General features: G+C 35.6%; 1 protein-coding gene across 1 annotated transcript in view; it reads right to left on the bottom strand.

Moving 5' to 3' along the window:
• LOC145266366 (dynein axonemal heavy chain 2-like) overlaps positions 1–20000 on the bottom strand; it is a 369464-nt gene that overhangs the window by 22408 nt on the left and 327056 nt on the right. Inside the window, exons 76-78 of the mRNA XM_080121989.1 lie at positions 19795–19979; positions 19107–19329; positions 4958–5074 (exon numbers count right to left, since the gene is read on the bottom strand). Of these exons, the coding sequence (XP_079978115.1) occupies positions 4958–5074; positions 19107–19329; positions 19795–19979 (525 nt within the window). The remainder of the gene's footprint in view (positions 1–4957; positions 5075–19106; positions 19330–19794; positions 19980–20000) is intronic.

Below are 20000 nucleotides of genomic sequence, written 5' to 3'. Positions count from 1 at the left end.
CACTTGTATCTACATGGTTAATCTTCTACCCCTTCGCTTCCAAGGGATTAACTGACCACTGACTGCCAACTGACTGACTCTCAACTCTCTCTCTCTCTCTGACTGACTGACTAGCTGACGAACCCATAGAACTATATGGAGAATTGTCCTTTGTCTATGACGTCAGAAGTGTGTTTTTCAAACGTGACTAATTTCACATGGCTATGCATATGTTTGTCCAAAACACACTTCTACAAACAAAAGAATCCTCTCCTAACCTATTTTTTAACCTAACCTTTTTTTTTAACAATTTTTTTAAAATTTTCATTGTTCATTCTTTTACTGACATATTTAGCATTCAGATTTCTAAAAGGCTTAACAATAGGTTTAATTTCTCACATTCCATTTCTTAACTTTTCCTACAGGGTTCGATTCTAGGCTTATCCTAATCTCATTTTCACTTATCTAATTGTTCTTATTTACATGGAAAGGGGACAACCTTTACCTGTAACACCTGGAAATGTGCTGATGTCGCCCTCCACTAAAAAACGACCATGTTACCTGGGTGGGATTGTTAGATATTGACCCGGGCAACGTTAAGAAGAAAGACATCGTATGAATTGCATACACACAATATTAATTTCAATTGTAAGAATCCGCGTTTCCCAACGATTGTTTAACGAAATGTCCTCATATATAAAACACGTAATTCCCGATTTTGTTTTGGATGGCCTCAGATGTAAAGGTTATCGTCCCAAATTCCAGTCGAAAATAAAGAACTGTTTACATTCCAGAGAACCGAAAATTGCGAAAACGTAATGCAAACAAAAGAACAGAATTGACCGAGAAGATTTATTTAATGTAATAGGCCAATATAAAGACTAGAAAAACAAAGGCAGGGAATAGACGACACGAGATCACCACCACCACCACCACCACCACCACCACCACCACCACCACCACCACCACCACCACCACCACCACAACCACCACCACTACCTCGCTCCCCGCACTCACAGCAACTATCAACCTTAATACATGTATAAGACTCCGTGAAAGCTGAATTTGTAAATAAAGGTTCTATTTATATTTTACGAGCGTATGGGCAGATGCCTTTCGAACTGATATGCTATTAGATATGTCGTACACACACGCACACAAACGTATCTCAATTACGCGCCGGTTATCTATCCTTGTCATGATTTCTGAATTGCCCGACAGGTGGCACTCTCTACTTCTTGTTTCATTTTCTTTTACCAACTTCCGTTATATACCCATCTCTCTCTCTCTCTCTCTCTCTTTCATTCGTATCCTGGAGGCAAACGCACGTTTTTTCCACACGCCTCGACAGAGTGTTTTCCTTTTCAAGGTAAGAAAGAATACACGTGTATACCTTAACGAACTCTCGCATACACTCACACACGCATACACAATGAACGTTCAACGTATACTTTAATGAACCCTTGTGATCACCTACAAACACCAGACATACATATGCACAATGAACAATACATGCAGCGAAAACTTTCAACTTCATGCATGCTCGTTCGTATAGCTATACATACACATGTGTGTATACACAACCACTCTGTATTGTTTATAACTTCTCCGTGTAAATAAATATTCCTTGTACATATATAAATATATAACCCTGCTTTAGCGCCTTTCCTTTTAATGTCTTCTTTAAATGTACTCAATAAACTTGATCTTTATGTTGCGTTGTGTGCACTCAGTATATATAACTGCGTGGACAAATGGTCGCCGGACAAGTTTACCGACGAGTGTATATTTTGAATGACAACTAAAAGACTCGACTGTTTACAAAAGAATTCGAGTTTATTTTAAACAATCTTTCTGTACACTTTGGTGTCGGTTGTCACTGACTCCACTAGCGAGGAGAGAGGTGTTGTTAGAGATAGGTGGAGTGGCGGGGGTGTTGACAGATGACAGACTTGTTCTCACCGCGTCGGCTGGCTACTCTTTTTTTAAAACCAAAACATCTTTGTTTGTATTGGTATCGGTCACGTTTCTCTAGCCCCAGCTGCGAATGTCAGCTGCATTCCGATCTGGTCATAAAATATTTGTTGATGTTATTATTTTTGATTAATTCAAAGCATAATTGTCCCAATAATCCACAACCGTTGTTTTCGATTGTAGGCCAATTTCCTTTTGTTTGTTTGGCCTTGAAACATCACCGCATTCCAATTAGGTGTGTCACTAGCTCAGGTGACGCTTGTGTCCAACATTCCATGTTGCCATGCTTAAAACGTGACCCTCCCATTACGTTCTTGGCTTGCCTCTCCGATTTCTTCACAGCCTGTCCCCTTATTATACAACATTTATTCTTGGTTGTTTATTTCGATGCCTCACCCACAAGTGGCAACCTTCGACCTTCAAAATATTGAACACGCTCTCTATAGTTCGATAACTCCGATCACCATAAGCGTTTGTCATTTTACGCACATTTGACGAAAGGCAGCTGAAAGTTATAAAGACGATAGGAAAACTGTGACAATCTCCAAAAGCAAAATGCCCCTCTAAGATCTCTATTCCTGTATCCACCATTTATGCTTAACTAGCAAAGAAATGGCAGAAACACTAGAGAATGACTTCCAATCTGTAGTGAAATGCGGACAAAAATGGATGGTCACATTCAATGCTGCCAAGACTAAACTTGTTTCCTTCAATAACTACAAGAAACCTTCTCTACCACCAATAGCAATGACCAAAGACTCTTTATCTTAAAGTACATCTTTTAAACTCCTCGGCCTAACGTTCACAGGAAACATGAGTTGGAACAATTACATTGAGAGCATTGCCAGAACCGCTGCGAAAAAGGTAGGTTCTCTCTACCGTGCTAGAAAGCTACTTACGCCCGAAAGTATCCTGTACCTCTATAAGGCCACCATTCGCCCATGAATGAAGTATTGTTGTCATATTTGGGCTGGTGCATCTGCTACTAGTGTCTCACTCCTAGAAAGGTTCAAAAGAGAATCGCCAACCTGATAGGTCCTGAACTGTCATCTATGCTTCAGCTTCTGTCTCATTGACGAAATATAGTATCCCTGTGCCTGTTCTACAAGTACTTTAATGGTGAATGTTCCGACGAACTACAAGCACTTGTATCCCCTCGACGTAAATACCCCCGACAAACCCGACAAGCAGCAAAATCCCACCCCTTCACAGTTGAGATCCCTAGATATAAGAGAGGCTTCTACTCCAGTAGTGTCTTCCCCAGAACCGCTAGACTTTGGATTTCCCTTCTGGGTTCCTGCTCCCCCAACTGTACTGACATGCAGAAGTTCAAGTGTAACGTGAACCGACATCTTGCTGCCCAACTCCCCACCTAGTACCCCTGTAGCTTATGTCCCTAATAGTAGCCCCCTACATCAAAGTTGCAATGTGCCTTGTTTGGGGTGAAAATGTAATAATAAAAATAGAAGGCTCGACTATAAACTGTTTAATATGTCGACACGTACAGATAACTATTATATACATATAGGAACATGCCTTTTTAATGTAACATGCATTCAATCAAACCGCTCACACATCCATGCATACACCTTTTAACCAACGCATCAGTTGTCGCCCCTGTGGTAACCTCCACTTTGACCAATAGCTGGTGCTCCCTATTTCCTCTTTCGTTTTCTCTCTGTCTTCTTTCTCTTCACGCTCGGGACATGGAGCCTTCAATTCAAACCTCAAATGTGAGTGGCACGCAAATTACGTCCATGCCTCGACAGGGCGTTTATCTTTTCTCAAGACAGGTAGGAAATTAGTATAAACAAACTCTTACACACACAATTGACTTCCAACTTATGCTTCGACGAACTCTCACGTACATTAATGCACGCATACACACACACGCATACACACAACGAACGTTTGTCTACATGCACGCTTGTTTACAAACACACAAACACTCTGTAACGTTCGTAACGTTTCTGTGTGAATAAATATTCCTTGTACATGTGTAAATATATGATCCTGTTTCAGCGTGCTTCATTTCGATGCCTTAAATGTACTCATAACACGTGCTTTTTATTTTATTTATTTATTACGCTGTCCTAGTAACGATGACCTCCAACTATCCAGCTTATCGAACGCGCAGCGTATTTCCCGTAACCGGTTCCTGCACACAACCTACAAAGAGGGGGTCCAGCTATACAACCGGTATATAAGCTACACACCGGGTACCCCACATACACACCAAGAAGAGAAACATTTATACACCAGAGGATAACATATTGAAAGACGTAGCACACATTGAAATACATGAACACAAACATATGACAGGAGACGACGTCGAAGAGTGAAATCTGCATCACACCACCATCACTACTCCCCCCCCCCCGCACCTATAGCAACTATCAATCTTGATAATTGTATAACACTTGTCCATGAAAGCTGAATTTATAAATAAAGGTACTACTTATATTTTACGATCGTTTTTTGTTTTAAATGTATCAGCTAGCGTATATGTTACACACATTTGACGAAAGGTAGCTCGAAGTTATATGGACGTAATAAAGGACATTTTGCAGACACAAAAGACAGACATATAACATGAGTACAGATCGACGTTACACAAAGTTTGGGAAATAAATCAGTTCTCATAAAAATAATAGGCAGAGACAACCTAAAAATTAAGTACGAGAATTGATTAAAGTAGAGTAAAAACAGAGCGGTATCAATAAGCATGACGTCACGGATGATCGAAGTTAACAAAGAAACAAAAGTTTCAGATCAGTCTGTCTACAGATGTGGTGCAGAACAGATCACCAATACTGCTCTAAAAACTGATAGGAAAACTTTGATAATCGCCAAAAGTGAAATGTCCCTATAAGATCTGTTTCTGTATACATCCATTTATTCTTAACTACCAGACATTTTACACAAGTACAAAAGACGGCTATATAACAGGGTTAATAAATCGCCACAGCAAAAAAAAAAAAAAAAAAAAAAAAAAAATACTTACTTCTTGTAGCAAGACGACGTTCAGCGGTGACGGATCTACTGAGAGAATCTTTCTCGTTCCTTCGTAGTCAATGTTGTCCGGGATTTGACGAGTTATATTAGCGGCCAAATCCAGGACCTGGCGACAAAAAAAAAAAAAAAAAAAAGAGAGAAAACAATTAACAGAAACATAAAAGATTTTTATCATGTACTCAAACCTTTAAGAAACGAGTAGAAGGAATACTGTCAGGAGCAAATAACTCCTTGTTTTTTTGTTTGTTTATTATTATTAGTTTTTATTATGTAGTTATTGTTTTTTTTTTCTTTCCACCTCAGCATTTACCGTTAAATTGATGACAAATAGGTTTTCGGGTATGCTGAGAACGAATATCACATTTAAATTTTGGGCAGACAAACAGTTTTCTGGATATTAAGACCATTATTATTCAATGTAATCCATTGTGTTTTTAAATGGAGACCATGTTTTTCCCCCAACTGAAAATTACTAATGTGCATGCGTGTTACAAAACATCCCCTCCATTCCATGTTAAGAATGGTTAACGCCACTGACATTTATTAAATATTAGAGTTGAAAAAAAAAACGTCTTAACACCCAGAAAACTATTTGAATGTGATATTCGTTTTCAGCATACCCGAAAGCCTATCATCAGTCGTCATTTTAAAGTTGAGTGTTAAAGTGGAAACAAAGTAAAAATTTACCAATGTAATAGTTTATATTGGCGGTCAAATCCAGGACCTGGCGACAAAACAGTGAGAAAACAACTAAAAAATGTGCTCTGTACTAATGAGACATAGAAGCTATTCGAGAACAAACGTTAAAGAATGAGTTTGTCAAGTGGACGATGAGATGAACACCTTAAATGTATAAATAAGAAATTTCGGCCATAGTCCGGCGTAGCCTCAGTCTGGAAGGATGATATAGAATTGCGTACAAGGGGGAACAACAGGCAAGAAGGTATGAATAACAATTTTTGAACTTTAACGTGTCCGTAATGATGTCGGCAACTTGAGTGCGACATGTGTGGCACAAAGTCAAGAACACAACATTTACATAAGTTTCACACGTGCTTCATAAAAGTTGGAGTGGTCGTAAAAACGTGCAAAACGTGCAAAAGTGCATTTCACAAATGTAGGTCGTCAGTCCGAGTTTTCCATAAACACGAGTCACGTGACTAATCGGTAGCCATTGACACAATGTGTCAACATAGCACATCTATGCGTCAACACTACCATATATATATATATATATATATATATATATATATATATATATATATATATATACATATATATATAGCAAAAATGGTAATTAGTAAAACCCTGAAAAAAGTGCTCAATACTATTGCAGAGCAAATATATATATATTTTTTATTACCGTTTTATCTGTTTAGTTACACATGTTTCGGTTACCGAATCGTAACAACGAATCGATAACTTCATCAGATTTTACAGTTTTCTGTAAAGTCTGATGAAGTTACTGGGTCGTTTGGATGGTTTGGGTCCTTGCTAATGAAGCCAGACATGACTTTTGTCGCCGGGGTGCGAATCTCTCGACTGGCGTTAATCGTGACACCCTGCACTGATGATTCCCAAGAGGATGAAACACGAGTGTCTGAAGGTATTTAATTATTATATTAAATAATTATGTCAGCCCCTTTAAGAAACTTGTTTCTTATGGTTGAGCACTTTCAGTTATAATAAGTCGGTCAACTTAGCTCATATGCGTAGATCGTCATACAATGACTAGATCACTCTGACTAACGTTAAAAGCATTTAAAAAGAATAGATGTTTAATTTCAACTGTATCTCTCGCGGTTGTCGGTAGCCGAATGGTTCGGGCCCTTGTTAATGAAGCCAGATATGACTTCTGTTGCCAGGGCTCGAATCTCGTTAATCATGACACCCTTCACTGATCTTACATGAAGTGTATTCACACGTAGGGCAAGTTATGAACAGTACATAGGGCCTGAGCACAGACGGGCTGAACTGCTAGTAGATATATAGATATGAGATATAAATATGAGAAATATTTGGAATCAAGTCTCCTCTTGCTGTTATTTCAAATCATTTGAAACCATAGCAGTAAGTTTTATATCCGTATGTGTGTTGATATATCTATACTGGTAGACAAATTGAATGCAGAAATGCTCATATCTTTGGTTCTATGGGACAAGACTACATAAAAATGTGTAGGCTTTTTGAAGGTTATAATACTATTCTATGGTTAAAATTTTATGACAACTGGTAAAATAGAACCCATATTTTCTAACCAATAAAAGTTCCAGTATGTCTTATTGGTGACGCCTATTGTGTTCGTACGTATTACATTATCACAACACGCAGCAGCCGAAGACAGATAAGCCTCGGACGATGAAGGTATGAAACTTCTTCCATATTTCTCCCCAGCTATGTAATCTATAAATATAAAGCTGAATGTTTGTGTGTGTGTGTGTGTGTGTGTGTGTGTGTGTGTGTGTGTGTGTGGTCATGAATAGGCTCCTATATGGTTGACTAACTTTCTTGGCCTTCGGGACAAGATCAAAGTGTAGTATCTGTTCTTCAGATGCTGCAAGCTATGACTAGCAAAGACCAGATGTGGGGGCAACCCCACATGCCTGACCATTAACCAGCTCCCATTTCCCACCTCTCGGGAGCTGGTCCCCTTTTTCCCTTCCCCCTCCCTTCACTCCTCACATTAAAAATCGGCCTTGTGCCTAATTTGCTCGGTGGGGGAGCAAATAAACACCATCTGTTCTTCAGATGCTGCACTTCTATTTCTTGTTCTCTTTCGGTGGAGGAGAAATCCTTCACGACTGAGACAATTTTTATTTTTGTACCTTTTCTCCACGTTAAAAAACGACCCTGGTGTCTAACTCTGTCCCGTGGGGAGGCATAGTAAATAGGTACATATAATGATAGAAGATGTATCGAGACACAGGAATGGGTATGTTTGATCGGGCAGAACGGTGGTTCATTAAAATTGTGGGGTCTGCGTACGCACCTGGTCCACAAAGTATGGAAATAAAAAATTTAAAAATTAAAAAAAAAAAAAAAACGTTTACAAGGGTTTTTGATATAGATGTACATAAGAATACTTTGATAAATATGTTTTAACTTAAATAGGGATGGTATAATAAAATTGTGGGGTCTGCGTTCGTGCCTGGCCTCCATAGAATGGAAATAGGCACAAACCTTAATAAAGACTTTTCATATCTATCTGCGTAAGTATACTTTGATAATTATGTTTCAGTTTGAAGAAATATGGTATAATAAAATTATTGGGTTTATCTATTTTATTTTTACTTTCATCATATTTTGCTTTGGTTTTGATACTCCCAAATTCAACCCAAATTTACAATCCCTCCTTTTCATAACCTATCATACTTTCATAAATCAGAGTCCATTTTCTGTAGGCTGTTTTTGAACCCAGTCAACGACGGGTACTTTTGCTAGTATATATATATATATATATATATATATATATATATATATATATATATATATATATATATATATATATAGCCAGTAGAGTTTAATTTCCTAGAAGTACATCCAATGAAACAACATGTGTCTACCAAAGAGTGCTCAATGAGTGAACAGAGCCGGTATATTAAATTTATTTATACAAACATTAATGGCTACATATGTGCATACATGTTTCTGTAAGCACCCGCATTGGGGGATTACGTCTTCAGGCCAAGAATTACCGTCAAAAACCAATCAATAGTTTCTCGACGGTAATTCTTGGTCTGAAGACGTAATCCCCCAACGCGGGTGATTACAGAAACATGTATGCACATATGTAGCCATTAATGTTTGTATAAATACATTTAATTTAATATATATATATATATATATATATATATATATATATATATATATATAAATTCCTACTAGTGAGACATCGACTTGGGTTAAGGCTGATTGCGATGATCACATCCCTTGTTCGAGACGAAGGCAGGTGTCGGATTTCCTTGCAGTTTGCTTGATCTATGATAGTTAATAAGACTTTCTTGTGTGCGATGCGTTTGCTCAATTGGTAGAGTGCTTGCCTCGCATGCAAGAGGCTCGAGTTTCGAATCCTGAGTTCGGATGTGTCTAACTAATGAGTCCAAATGAGGGCGAAACTAGAGTCTTCGACTTCCGATTTGCTGGCTTTCTTGGCTCTTGCTGGCTGCAATGTTGTCTGGCAGTGGAAATAATTATATATATAACAGTATAGCTACATCTATTATGTTTAACATACATTGAGCTTCTGAACAAAAAAGGATTGGTATACACAAATTTAAATATAATTAAAAAACATATTTTACCAAAACAACATATATATATATATATATATATATATATATATATATATATATATATATATATATTCATTAAATTGTGCCACACGTGTGTATATATATATTTTTTTTCATCAAATTGTGCCACACGTATATATATATATATATATATATATATATATTCATCAAATTGTGCCACATATATATATATATATATATATATATATATATATATATATATATTAATATATATATATATTCATCAAATTGTGCCATATATATATATATATATATATATATATTTCATTAAATTTTGCCACACGTGCTTTTGACGAACCAAATTTACATTTTTATATATATAGATATATATTCATTAAATTGTGCCACACGTGTATATATATATCTTTTTTTCATCAAATTGTGTCACACGTATATATATATATATATATATATATATATATATATATATATATATATATATATATATATATTTCATTAAATTGTGCCACACGTATATATATATATTTTTTTTCATCAAATTGTGCCACACGTATATATATATATATATATATATATATATATATATATATATATATATATATCATTAATTGTACCACACGTATATATATATATATATATATATATATATATATATATATATATATATATATATATATATATTTCATTAAATTGTGCCACACGTGCTTTTGACGAACACACAGCAATCCCAAAATATAACAATTCGTGCGAAGTGAAAAAAATCTCTTTAAGTTTTTTTGGGTCTCAAGCAAGATCACTCACCCCCAAATCAACTTCCCTTGGTGGCTAACAGGGAAAAATATTTTTTGAAAAATGAATATTTTAAAAAATACCAAAAAATAAAAAAAATGTACGAAAATTGATCAAGTACAAAATCGATTATTTCAGTTTTAATTTGTGCCTAAGATTACGTACCTTCAAAGTGCACCACAGATTTACCCCTTATACATCTATGGGTAAATCTGTGGCGCGCTTTCGAGGTATATAGTTTACAAGTTAATATTATCAGCATAACTGTTGTACCACTTAAAAGAAAATAAATACATAATAATTTTTAAAAAACTTTTTCAGCGTACGAAAATAATGAAAATGCGAGATTAAAATCGTGTTTACATTATCGACGCCTTAAAACAATGTTCTTATATAGTTGGCATTTTTGAAGGCGTAAACATACTCGTGTTTAAAAAAATTAGCAAAATCTATTAATGGTCAGATTTTCATGTTATTTTCTATACCTATTTACTTTTGGGTAATTTATATTTTAAAATGTAATCCTCGTTGAATATATGAAGATGTATTTTTTTATTAAGTGTTCGCCACCATCATATTTAATTTTACGAAATCTGAACAGAACATATGTAATAAAGCTGAAAAGTTAAACAATCTTTAAACGTTTTTTTTTCATGCATAAATATGCTTTTTTACTGAACATGAATTCGTAAATAAAAAATGGAAACATATTTAATATTATCATGTTTTGTAAAAAAAAATACTATGATTTCTCAATAATTAATTTGTTAATTGCAAAGAAAAAATTCTCAAAAACAATTTTTATAGATCTAAATGATTTAAATTCAATAATTCCAAACGATTAGTGTTTTTAGAGTCAGATTTTTGTTTTAAAAATATTTTAATATAATATAAAAATTACTATTGTCACTGGTAAAATATTGAAATTTAAAAATATATTTATTTATTTATTATGCTAATTATTTTCAAGCTAGCTCTAAAATTTATTATTTTCAACTTATAACTATTAGGTATATATATTTTTTTTATTTTTATTTTTTATTACATTTTCACCCCAAACAAGGCAAATTGCCACTTTGGTGTAGGGGGCTACTATCAGGGGCAACAACTACTGGGGTACTATGTAGGGATTTGGGCTGCAAGGTGTCGGTTCACGTTACACTTGAACTTCTGCACGTCAGTACTGTTGGGGAAGCAGGGACCTGGAATGGAATTCCAGAGTCTTGCGGTTCTGGGGAAGAAACTATTGGAGTAAAAAGATCTTTTACATCTAGGGACCTCTACAGTGTGGGGGTGGGATCTAGTAGCCTGTCGGGTTTGTCGAGGGTGCTCGCGTCGTGGGGGCACAAGTGATTGCAGTTCATCAGAGCATTCACCACTAAAATACTTGTAGAACAGGCAGAGGGATGCAACATTTCGTCGATGGGACAGAGGCTGAAGCTTAGATGCCAGTTCAGGGCCTATCAGATTTGCGACTCTCTTTTGAACCTTGTCAAGGAGCGAGAGACTAGTAGCAGATGCACCAGCCCAGATGTGGCAGCAATACTCCATACATGGGCGAATGGTGGCCTTATAGAGGTACAGGATACTTTCGGGTGTTAGTAGCTTTCTAGCACGGTAGAGAGAGCCTACCTTTCTTGCAGCGGCCCTGGCAATGCCTTCAATGTAATTGTTCCAACTCATGTTTCCTGTGAACGTTAGGCCAAGGAGTTTGAAAGATGGACTCTCAGATAAAGAGTCGTTGGCCATTGCTATTGGTGGTAGAGAGGGTTTCTTGTAATTATTGAATGAAACTAGTTTAGTCTTGGCAGCATTGAACGCGACCAACCACTTTTGTCCCCATTCCACTACAGATTGGAGGTCTTCCTCTAGTGTTTCTGCCATTTCTTTAGAAATGTGTTCATTCGTCTTCCTGTCGTGTCTGCCATAGAGTGTAGTGTCATCAGCATATATACCCATCTCAGAGGCAATGTTGTCGGGGAGGTCATTTATGAATATCAGGAACAATAGAGGTCCAAGGATAGAACCCTGGGGCACTCCCGCATTTATATCATATTGTTTAGATGTGCGACCGTCGAGGACTACCTGGATTTTTCTCTTATCTAAGAAGGATTTAATTATGTTAAGTATTCTACCAGTGATACCGTAAGATCTAATCTTCCTGAGGAGACCCTCATGCCATACCCTGTCAAAAGCCTTAGATATATCTAGAGCTACCGCTCTGCCTTCCCCTGCTTTGTCCAGTGATTGGTATATACGTTCAGAGATCACGGTGAGGATGTCTGCTGTGGAACGGGCTTGTCTAAATCCATATTGTTTGTCAGTCAGTAGTTTAGCATCTGTAAGATGATGGACTAGAGCATGGTTAATTATGGTCTCAAATATTTTGGCAAAAGGTGGGAGGAGGCTAATGGGGCGATAATTTGATGGGTCTGTCCTTTCGCCAGAATTCTTGAATACTGGTACAACAGAAGCAGTTTTCCAACAGCCCGGAAAGCAAGCTTCATTAAGACATTTGTTGTAGAGTTTGGAGAGAACTGGAGCTACTTCGGCTGAGCACTTTTTTAATAGCACAGCTGGGATAAGATCGGGTCCACATGCTTTTGAGGTGTCAAGGTTTTTTATGATAGCATGCACCTGAGCAGGGGTGGTTTTCAGATCGTCTAGTGTGGCGTCTGTCCGCATAGGAAAGTCAGGTAGGGGGTGGTTGGAAGGGTCCAGTGTGGAGTTTGAGGCAAACCGACTGGCAAGCATGTTAGCCTTGTCGGTTGCTGAGGAGACAACCTCGTGATTGTATATATATATATATATATATATATATATATATATATATATATATATATATATATAGCTTTCAATCAAAAATAAATAATTCATAATTATATTTATAATTGTTTTATTCAAGTGGAGTAAGTTGTATTAATCAGTTTACCCATACTTGGAGCAAATTATAACTTTTTGATTGAAATATTTACACCTAATAATTACAGGTTGGAAATTTTAGGGTTAGATTTCAAATAATTAACATAAATAAACAAATAAATAAAATGAATTATAAAATAAATACAGATATAAATATATAATAGTTCACATTGGATTAGGCTTAACCCTTTAATGTCCAAATGACTCTGAGAAAGAACATATTTTGCTATTTTTTCCCCCAATCCAGAAGGCGTAAGTAAACAACCTGAATACACTTTGATAACAAAATTGCAACTACGATATTTGTGTCATATAATTACAATTTTATAACTACATTTATTTTAAATTAAGCTGTTTTCTTTTTTTTCCAGATTATTGAGAAAACCAATAATGTAAAAAAAAAATATGGTTGGTAAAAGAGTATTAGAAATACTAAAATACTGAAACCGTAAAGAGAAAGTGGGTTGAAACATTTGGTACTCCAGCTCCAAAAATGCAAACTACTTACTGTATTCGTGACAAATTCAATGAACATGCCTCAATCCTTAATGCTCCTAAAACTGATCCACCCAAAACTGTATTGCACAGAGGATAATAAGAAACTTATTGCCGACGCATTTGTTCAAAAGTAAAAACAAAAAAAATCCTCCAGAAGAGCTTCTATAGAATTGAGCATACCACAGACTCCTATTAGACAAATCATAACATCAATTTGGTTGAAATCCTATCGACCATGATTCATGGCTTATTGGATGATGATCCAGACAGGCGACTGTAATTTAGTGAAATTATGCTGAACAAAATTGAAGAAAATCCAAGAATTTCAGATAACACTGTGTGGAGTGATAAAACTGCTTTTAAATTATCCTGTCATATCAATAGACATAATTGTGCCTACTGTTATAGTGAGAACATGTACTCAACACTAGAACAACATCTGGTGTCAATATTTAGGGAGGTATTTCAAGTTCTTGTATTTTAGGACCATTTTCATTAGACAGAACACTCACAGGAGGTAAGTATCTCGAAATCACAACGAATCAAGTTCTTCCCCAGTTATACTAACAACCTAATTTATACGACTTATTTTCAATAAGATGGGGTCCTTCCAACATATTCCAAAGTTTGATTAATAACAATAACAATGAAAGAGGATGGCATGGTTCTACACGTCATATGACATAAAAATAAAATAGGACCAAATCGTTCACTTGGACATGAGGCACAATATGAAATGACTACGGTTTACAATATTAACTGTATTCCCTATTAGTAAAAATTATTTGCGTTTTGTTATTCAACATAAATAAAAAAAATCTATTAGATTAGAAAATAATTCAAGCAATTCACTTTACATTGAGTAGAAAAACGGAAACTTACTATAAAAATTTTTTTTTCCAGCATGAATGAAAAATTACGTTTTTCGTCACAGCACAAATTTTTCCCTTGTCTTTGTTTCTCTGCGACTATCTATATACAACGTGTGGGTCCAGAGTGTTGACATGTAACGACTACGTTACAGTTAGTCCGTATCGTTAACGTTTGAGCAACCCTCACCTCCTTCTTGTTGTTGATGTTGCCCTTATACAATGACGTACTTGAATATGTTTAAATAGAAACCGAGTTAAAAAATAGCCAGGCAGTAGGCACCGTCGGGTTAATATTTAGACTCTCGATCGATTGATCGATAAAACGTAAACTCGTATGAACCAGCAGTGTACGACTATTTATCAGTTCGATTCTGTTGTTAATATTGGATTTCGCTATTCACAGGAGGAACTTTACATTTAGTACAGAACATGAGGACTCTTCCTTTACATATTGGAAACTTGCAAGTTCTCTTTTTATTGGCAACTTCTAGTAGATGATCTATGTGATCTGTTTTCACATCCTGCTCTGGAAGAGGCTTGGTTGCATGTCCACAACGTTTCTTTTAAAAATATTTTTAATAGACACTTGAAGAAGAGGACCGTTCTCAGGTTTTAATTGGATTTTTCCCACTTAACATCAAAGAAATTGATAGCCTCAACTTAAATTCACTTAGAGAATTCTCTTAATGCCTCTTGACGTTTATTTTGCCCTCTGAACGTCTGTAGAGAAGTGTAGTTTATTACACACATGTCTCTCAGGTGAAACACTAAACGAAGATAATACTTATTTGAGCAGAAAGCCATTCTATAGTAGGCCATCATTTGATCATGAATATTTAATCCATCTATTTATTATACAGGTTCACTATGTTAGGAATATCTATATCGTCATAGTTTTTTTGTTGTTGTTGAATCATTTATATTTCTCTACTGGAAACGAGGTTGTATAGGATGATGCTAAGCACACTGATCTATTATCGTACAACTTTACAGCATTTTCACTTTGAGTCTCAAACTTCTCAAAAGATCCACGGTCTGATACAGAAGTTGTTTTTCACTTTTGAATGACAGTCCTTGGAGTCTTCTTTCTTGTATAGTGCCACTCACGCAGATTTGTTGTGAGGCAAGATGATCAATCAATTTCAGTGATGTAAACTAATTGTCACAATGCAACTTAAAATTTTCGCTATTGGAAATGGATTTTGTCAGTTGCAACACAGAATTTGAGAAAGGACCAATGTCAGGCACTTCTGGATTATTCACTGGGTCAATCTTTTCTGTATAAGGAAAAAAGTCATATGCAACACCAGTGCTATCTGCTAAAACAAACATTTTGTAGCCCCATTTATGTGGCTTTTGGGGCACATACTGTTTCATTGACGATACTTCTTTGAAGAGGATCATTAGTTCGTCCACTGATAAGAACTCTAACATTGGTATTTTCAAAAAAATGTTTGACGCAGACGATCTACAAGCATTCTTACTTTTCCGATTTTATCATTTTCGTTCATTGTTGAGTTGTCTACTAAATGCCAATTAGACTTTATGTTTATAGTGAGCTATTTAGACCTGCCAAACTTGCTTTGTCTGGATCAAACACACAGACAAAGAATAAGCATGGAGCGGAGCACGTGCAGGCATCACGCGACTTTGAGGCGCATGTATTTCCGGTAACCTTTGACATTAGGCTTCCATCTCCTTCTCTTCTTTCTCTTTTTTCGCTTGACACCAAGCCGTGCACACGTATAAACCATGCGCTTCATAAGCATGCACTCGGAGAGCGACAACAGAAACATGAGGTAGGCTTGCATATTTTTTGTATAAACATAGTTACCTGTAAGATGCTTACAGATAGAGCTAATACAATATGAACAATTCAAGACTGTTATATTTAAGCTATATATCGCTCATGTAAAGTATGAACTATAACATCTATTTGTGCACACTTCCACAGAGGTCAACACGTACAGGCCACTATCACACGTCCTTACGTGACTACCAAATTATTGCACTAATGTATGAACTTTGTTTTGTTTTAAATAAATAATGTAGTTTTATATATATACTGGTATAATGGTTTTCTTTATTGCTAAGTCGTGAACATGCATTATATAGCCTCGCAACATGTTCTCCCACCTTTGCTGTTCAAGAAATTTTGTCACTAAAGAAATATTGTGACCAGTGCAATTCTAGTATCTGATATCTTTGTGACAAGACGCCATTTTGGTTAGAACTCTTTAGCTTTTTTCTTTTTTAATCACCCATGATGTGCAAGTAGAAAGAGAGAGAGAGAGAGAGAGAGAGAGAGAGAGAGAGAGAGAGAGAGAGAGAGAGAGAGATCTTATAAATGGGCTCGTCAAAACAGAATAACCTGGGACTTTTTTTCATCCATCCTTGTAAATAAATTCATCTTTACATATTACCGCCTGTTTTTTAATTTTTTATTTTTACAATTCTTGCTGCCATAAAGCATTCATAAAAGAGCTTTGAATATTAAAATCTTCATACACCTTGTAGGGGCAGCTGCATGTGTAATTGTGAGGCAAGGGTTGCGCAATCCCTAACCACACCTTCTGCAAAAACATATTATATGCAATGTATTAAAATAGTTATCTCCTCTCGGTTAGTAACCCCCCAAATGACTTTTAAACAAAAAACTTCTCATATTATCCCTATCTCTCCCTATATATATATATAAAATGAACTCATTTTTCCCCTATGATTTTAACCTTAATAGGATTAAAAATCAAGACATTTCATGCAAATGTAATATGCACAAACTGCAGCACAATATCTGAGGTATGTTATAGGCATATTACCTCTCCACTTCCTCGATAATCGTAGATTCCTATATTTTTTCTGCTGAGATTTTCCTCCCAAAATCGGTTAAAATCAATGGAAATAGTAAAATCTTTTCTCTTTAATTAATTCCTCCCCCCCATCACCACTTACACCGTTTCTGGATCGTTCACAAGGGACAGTTACAAAGGAATACCGGTTTTGGTTTTCTTTACTTCGTAGTTGCTTAAAAAAAACTGGAATGGAATTTTACCGTGCCTTTCCGTTCTATACTTCGTATTGGGTGAAACGCACCACGGAATTAACCGATACCGACATTCCTACAAACATTAATTCTTATCCCACACTTACTTTGCTGATTCTTTACTTTACCCACCCCTTACACACAAACACACACACACACACACACAAACACACACACACACACACTCACATCTACAAACACATGGGCAACACCGGATACCCTTGCTAGTTATTTTATAATATAAGAAATTTTTTGCTTAAAAGTCATTTGGGGGGGGGATGCTAGCCAAGGGGAAATAACTGTATAGAAACAAATATTTCAGTCAAAATATTTAATTTAGTTTTAACACTAACATAATAATTGAATAAATTATTTTATATAAATTTAATATTTGATAATACAAGAAGTGTTTTCTTTTTTGTTTCGTAATAACACAAGAATTGTTTAAACTAAATTAATTCTTCTGAATAAAATATTTGCTTGCTTTGATAATTCATAAGTATTTTCTTTCATTTTTTGTTTCGTAATAACACAAGAAATGTTTATACTGAATTAATTCTTCTCAATAAAATGTTTGCTTGCTTTGATAATTCATAAGTGTTTTCTTTCATTTTTTGTTTCGTAATAACACAAGAAATGTTTATACTGAATTAATTCTTCTCAATAAAATGTTTGCTTGCTTTGATAATTCATAAGTGTTTTCTTTCATTTTTTGTTTCGTAATAACACAAAAAGTGTTAAAACTAAAGTATTTTTTTAAAATAAATATATGGTTTCGTTTTTCATGTCTTGACTCCGTGACTCCGTGATCAAGTTTATTTTTTTTAAAACAAGAGTAAACAAGTAAAAATAATTTTTAAAAATATTATGGGAGTGCGTAATCGCCTTTAAAAACAATATATCCTTCAAGAACGGCCATAAAATGTGTTTTCAATCGATATTTATTCAAAAATGGATGAGTTTTCCGGGTACACGTTTTCCGGGCACCATTATATTAGATAAAGATTAACATTTTTTAAAAAATTTCGATAGAATTTTTTTTTTTTTTAAATGTGACCATAAAGAAATGAAAAGAAGGGATCAATTTGTCCTTTTAACTACAATTTAGAAATAGGCTTATAAGAATACTAGGGGTCAGAGTTAAATTTGTGAATAGTAAAAAAAAAAAAGAAACAACAGACAATCTAAATATCGGAAAACTTCAGAATAAGAAGTCAGAGTCACCAACAGAGTTGGAGTCGGATTTTATATCTTCCAGTTTTTATGATTATTTTTTATTGCATTTTCACCCCAAACAAGGCACAGTGCCACTTTGATGTAGAGGGATACTATCTGAGACATAATTTTCAAGGATACTATGTAGGAAGTTGAGCAGCAAGATGTTTGTTTACATTACACTTGAACTTCTGCATGTCAGTACAGTCAGGAAAAGCAGGAACCCAGAAGGGAGTTCCAAAGTCTAGCAGTTCTGAGGAAGAAGCTATTAGAGTAGAAGGCTTTCTTACATCTAGGTATCTCTACTGTGAAGGGGTGGGATTTTGCTGCTTGTTGGGTTTGTCGGGGGTATTAACATCGAGGGGGTACAAAGGCTTGTAGTTCGACAGAGCACCATTCATTAAAATACTTCCGAAATCCTGTTTCCAAATTCAGACCGAGAACTGATCTTTCTGGATTTGTGTTTTTTTAAAAAAAAAAAAAAAAAAAAAAAAAAAAAAAGGAATTTTTTTTTTGTGGCGGTACCTTGTCTTCTCTGCTTTCTCCAACCTGGGCGGAGACTTGTGGTTGAAGGGAAAGTAAAATGTCAAAAAGGAGTCGCGTCTCCTGAATTTGTGAGGTTATGTCTGCGTTGGGGTGCTGGCCGAAAGCCTCCGGGTGATCCATGTTCGGGAGCATGCTCACGTACTCTTTGTAAGAGGACAGCAGCCCATCTTTCGGGATGTAATATGTGGGCAACGACGAAAGTCTAAAAAGAGAGAGAAAAAAAAAAACCAGGAAATAAAAATAGTTTAAGAGGAGGAGGAGGAGGAGAAATAGTATGAGGGGAGGATGTGATAAAGAGAGATGGAGGAAGAAGGTGAGATCAGGTTTATTTTAAAATCTATTTGTAAGGTTATTTAATGCTTGGTTACCTTAAAGCGGTTATCTCCCAAAATGGCTATACAATTTTATCTATCAGTTTTGTCTGACTTTATAACCAGTGACAGCGAAAATCAAACCACCATATTAGTTTATTTTGTCTGATTTTTGCACATATCTTTTCATTTTTTTTTTTTTTAACGTTTTGTACTTATTAATTTTGTAATCGCCATCAGAAAAAAAAACTCTCAGAAATGGTAAAGAGACTTGGAAGATTTTTTTTTTTTTACTTTTGAATTAATTTTATGCGATTTTTTTCAAAGTCTAAATAAGGCAGCGATGAATTACTCACTTGAAGAAAGGTTGTGTGAGGCAAGATTCACAGAAGAAATCGTTGATGTACGTGAGCATTAGTCGTCTGTCATAATCGTCCGTCACATGACCACCGTAGTTGATACCGGCTATCAGGTACTTGAGGGCGTCCCAGGGAGTTTCCTCGTATTCCTGCAGATAGATGCTCAGCAGATTTTCTGACACCTGCAAAGATGAATTAGTCGT

Source organism: Euprymna scolopes, chromosome 41 (genome assembly GCF_053919585.1).
Source record: "Euprymna scolopes isolate OS-2025 chromosome 41, ASM5391958v1, whole genome shotgun sequence".
Taxonomy (NCBI): Eukaryota; Metazoa; Mollusca; class Cephalopoda; order Sepiida; family Sepiolidae; genus Euprymna; species Euprymna scolopes.
The sequence above is the reverse complement of the archived record's forward strand: the minus strand, read 5'-3'. Positions and strand labels throughout refer to the sequence as shown.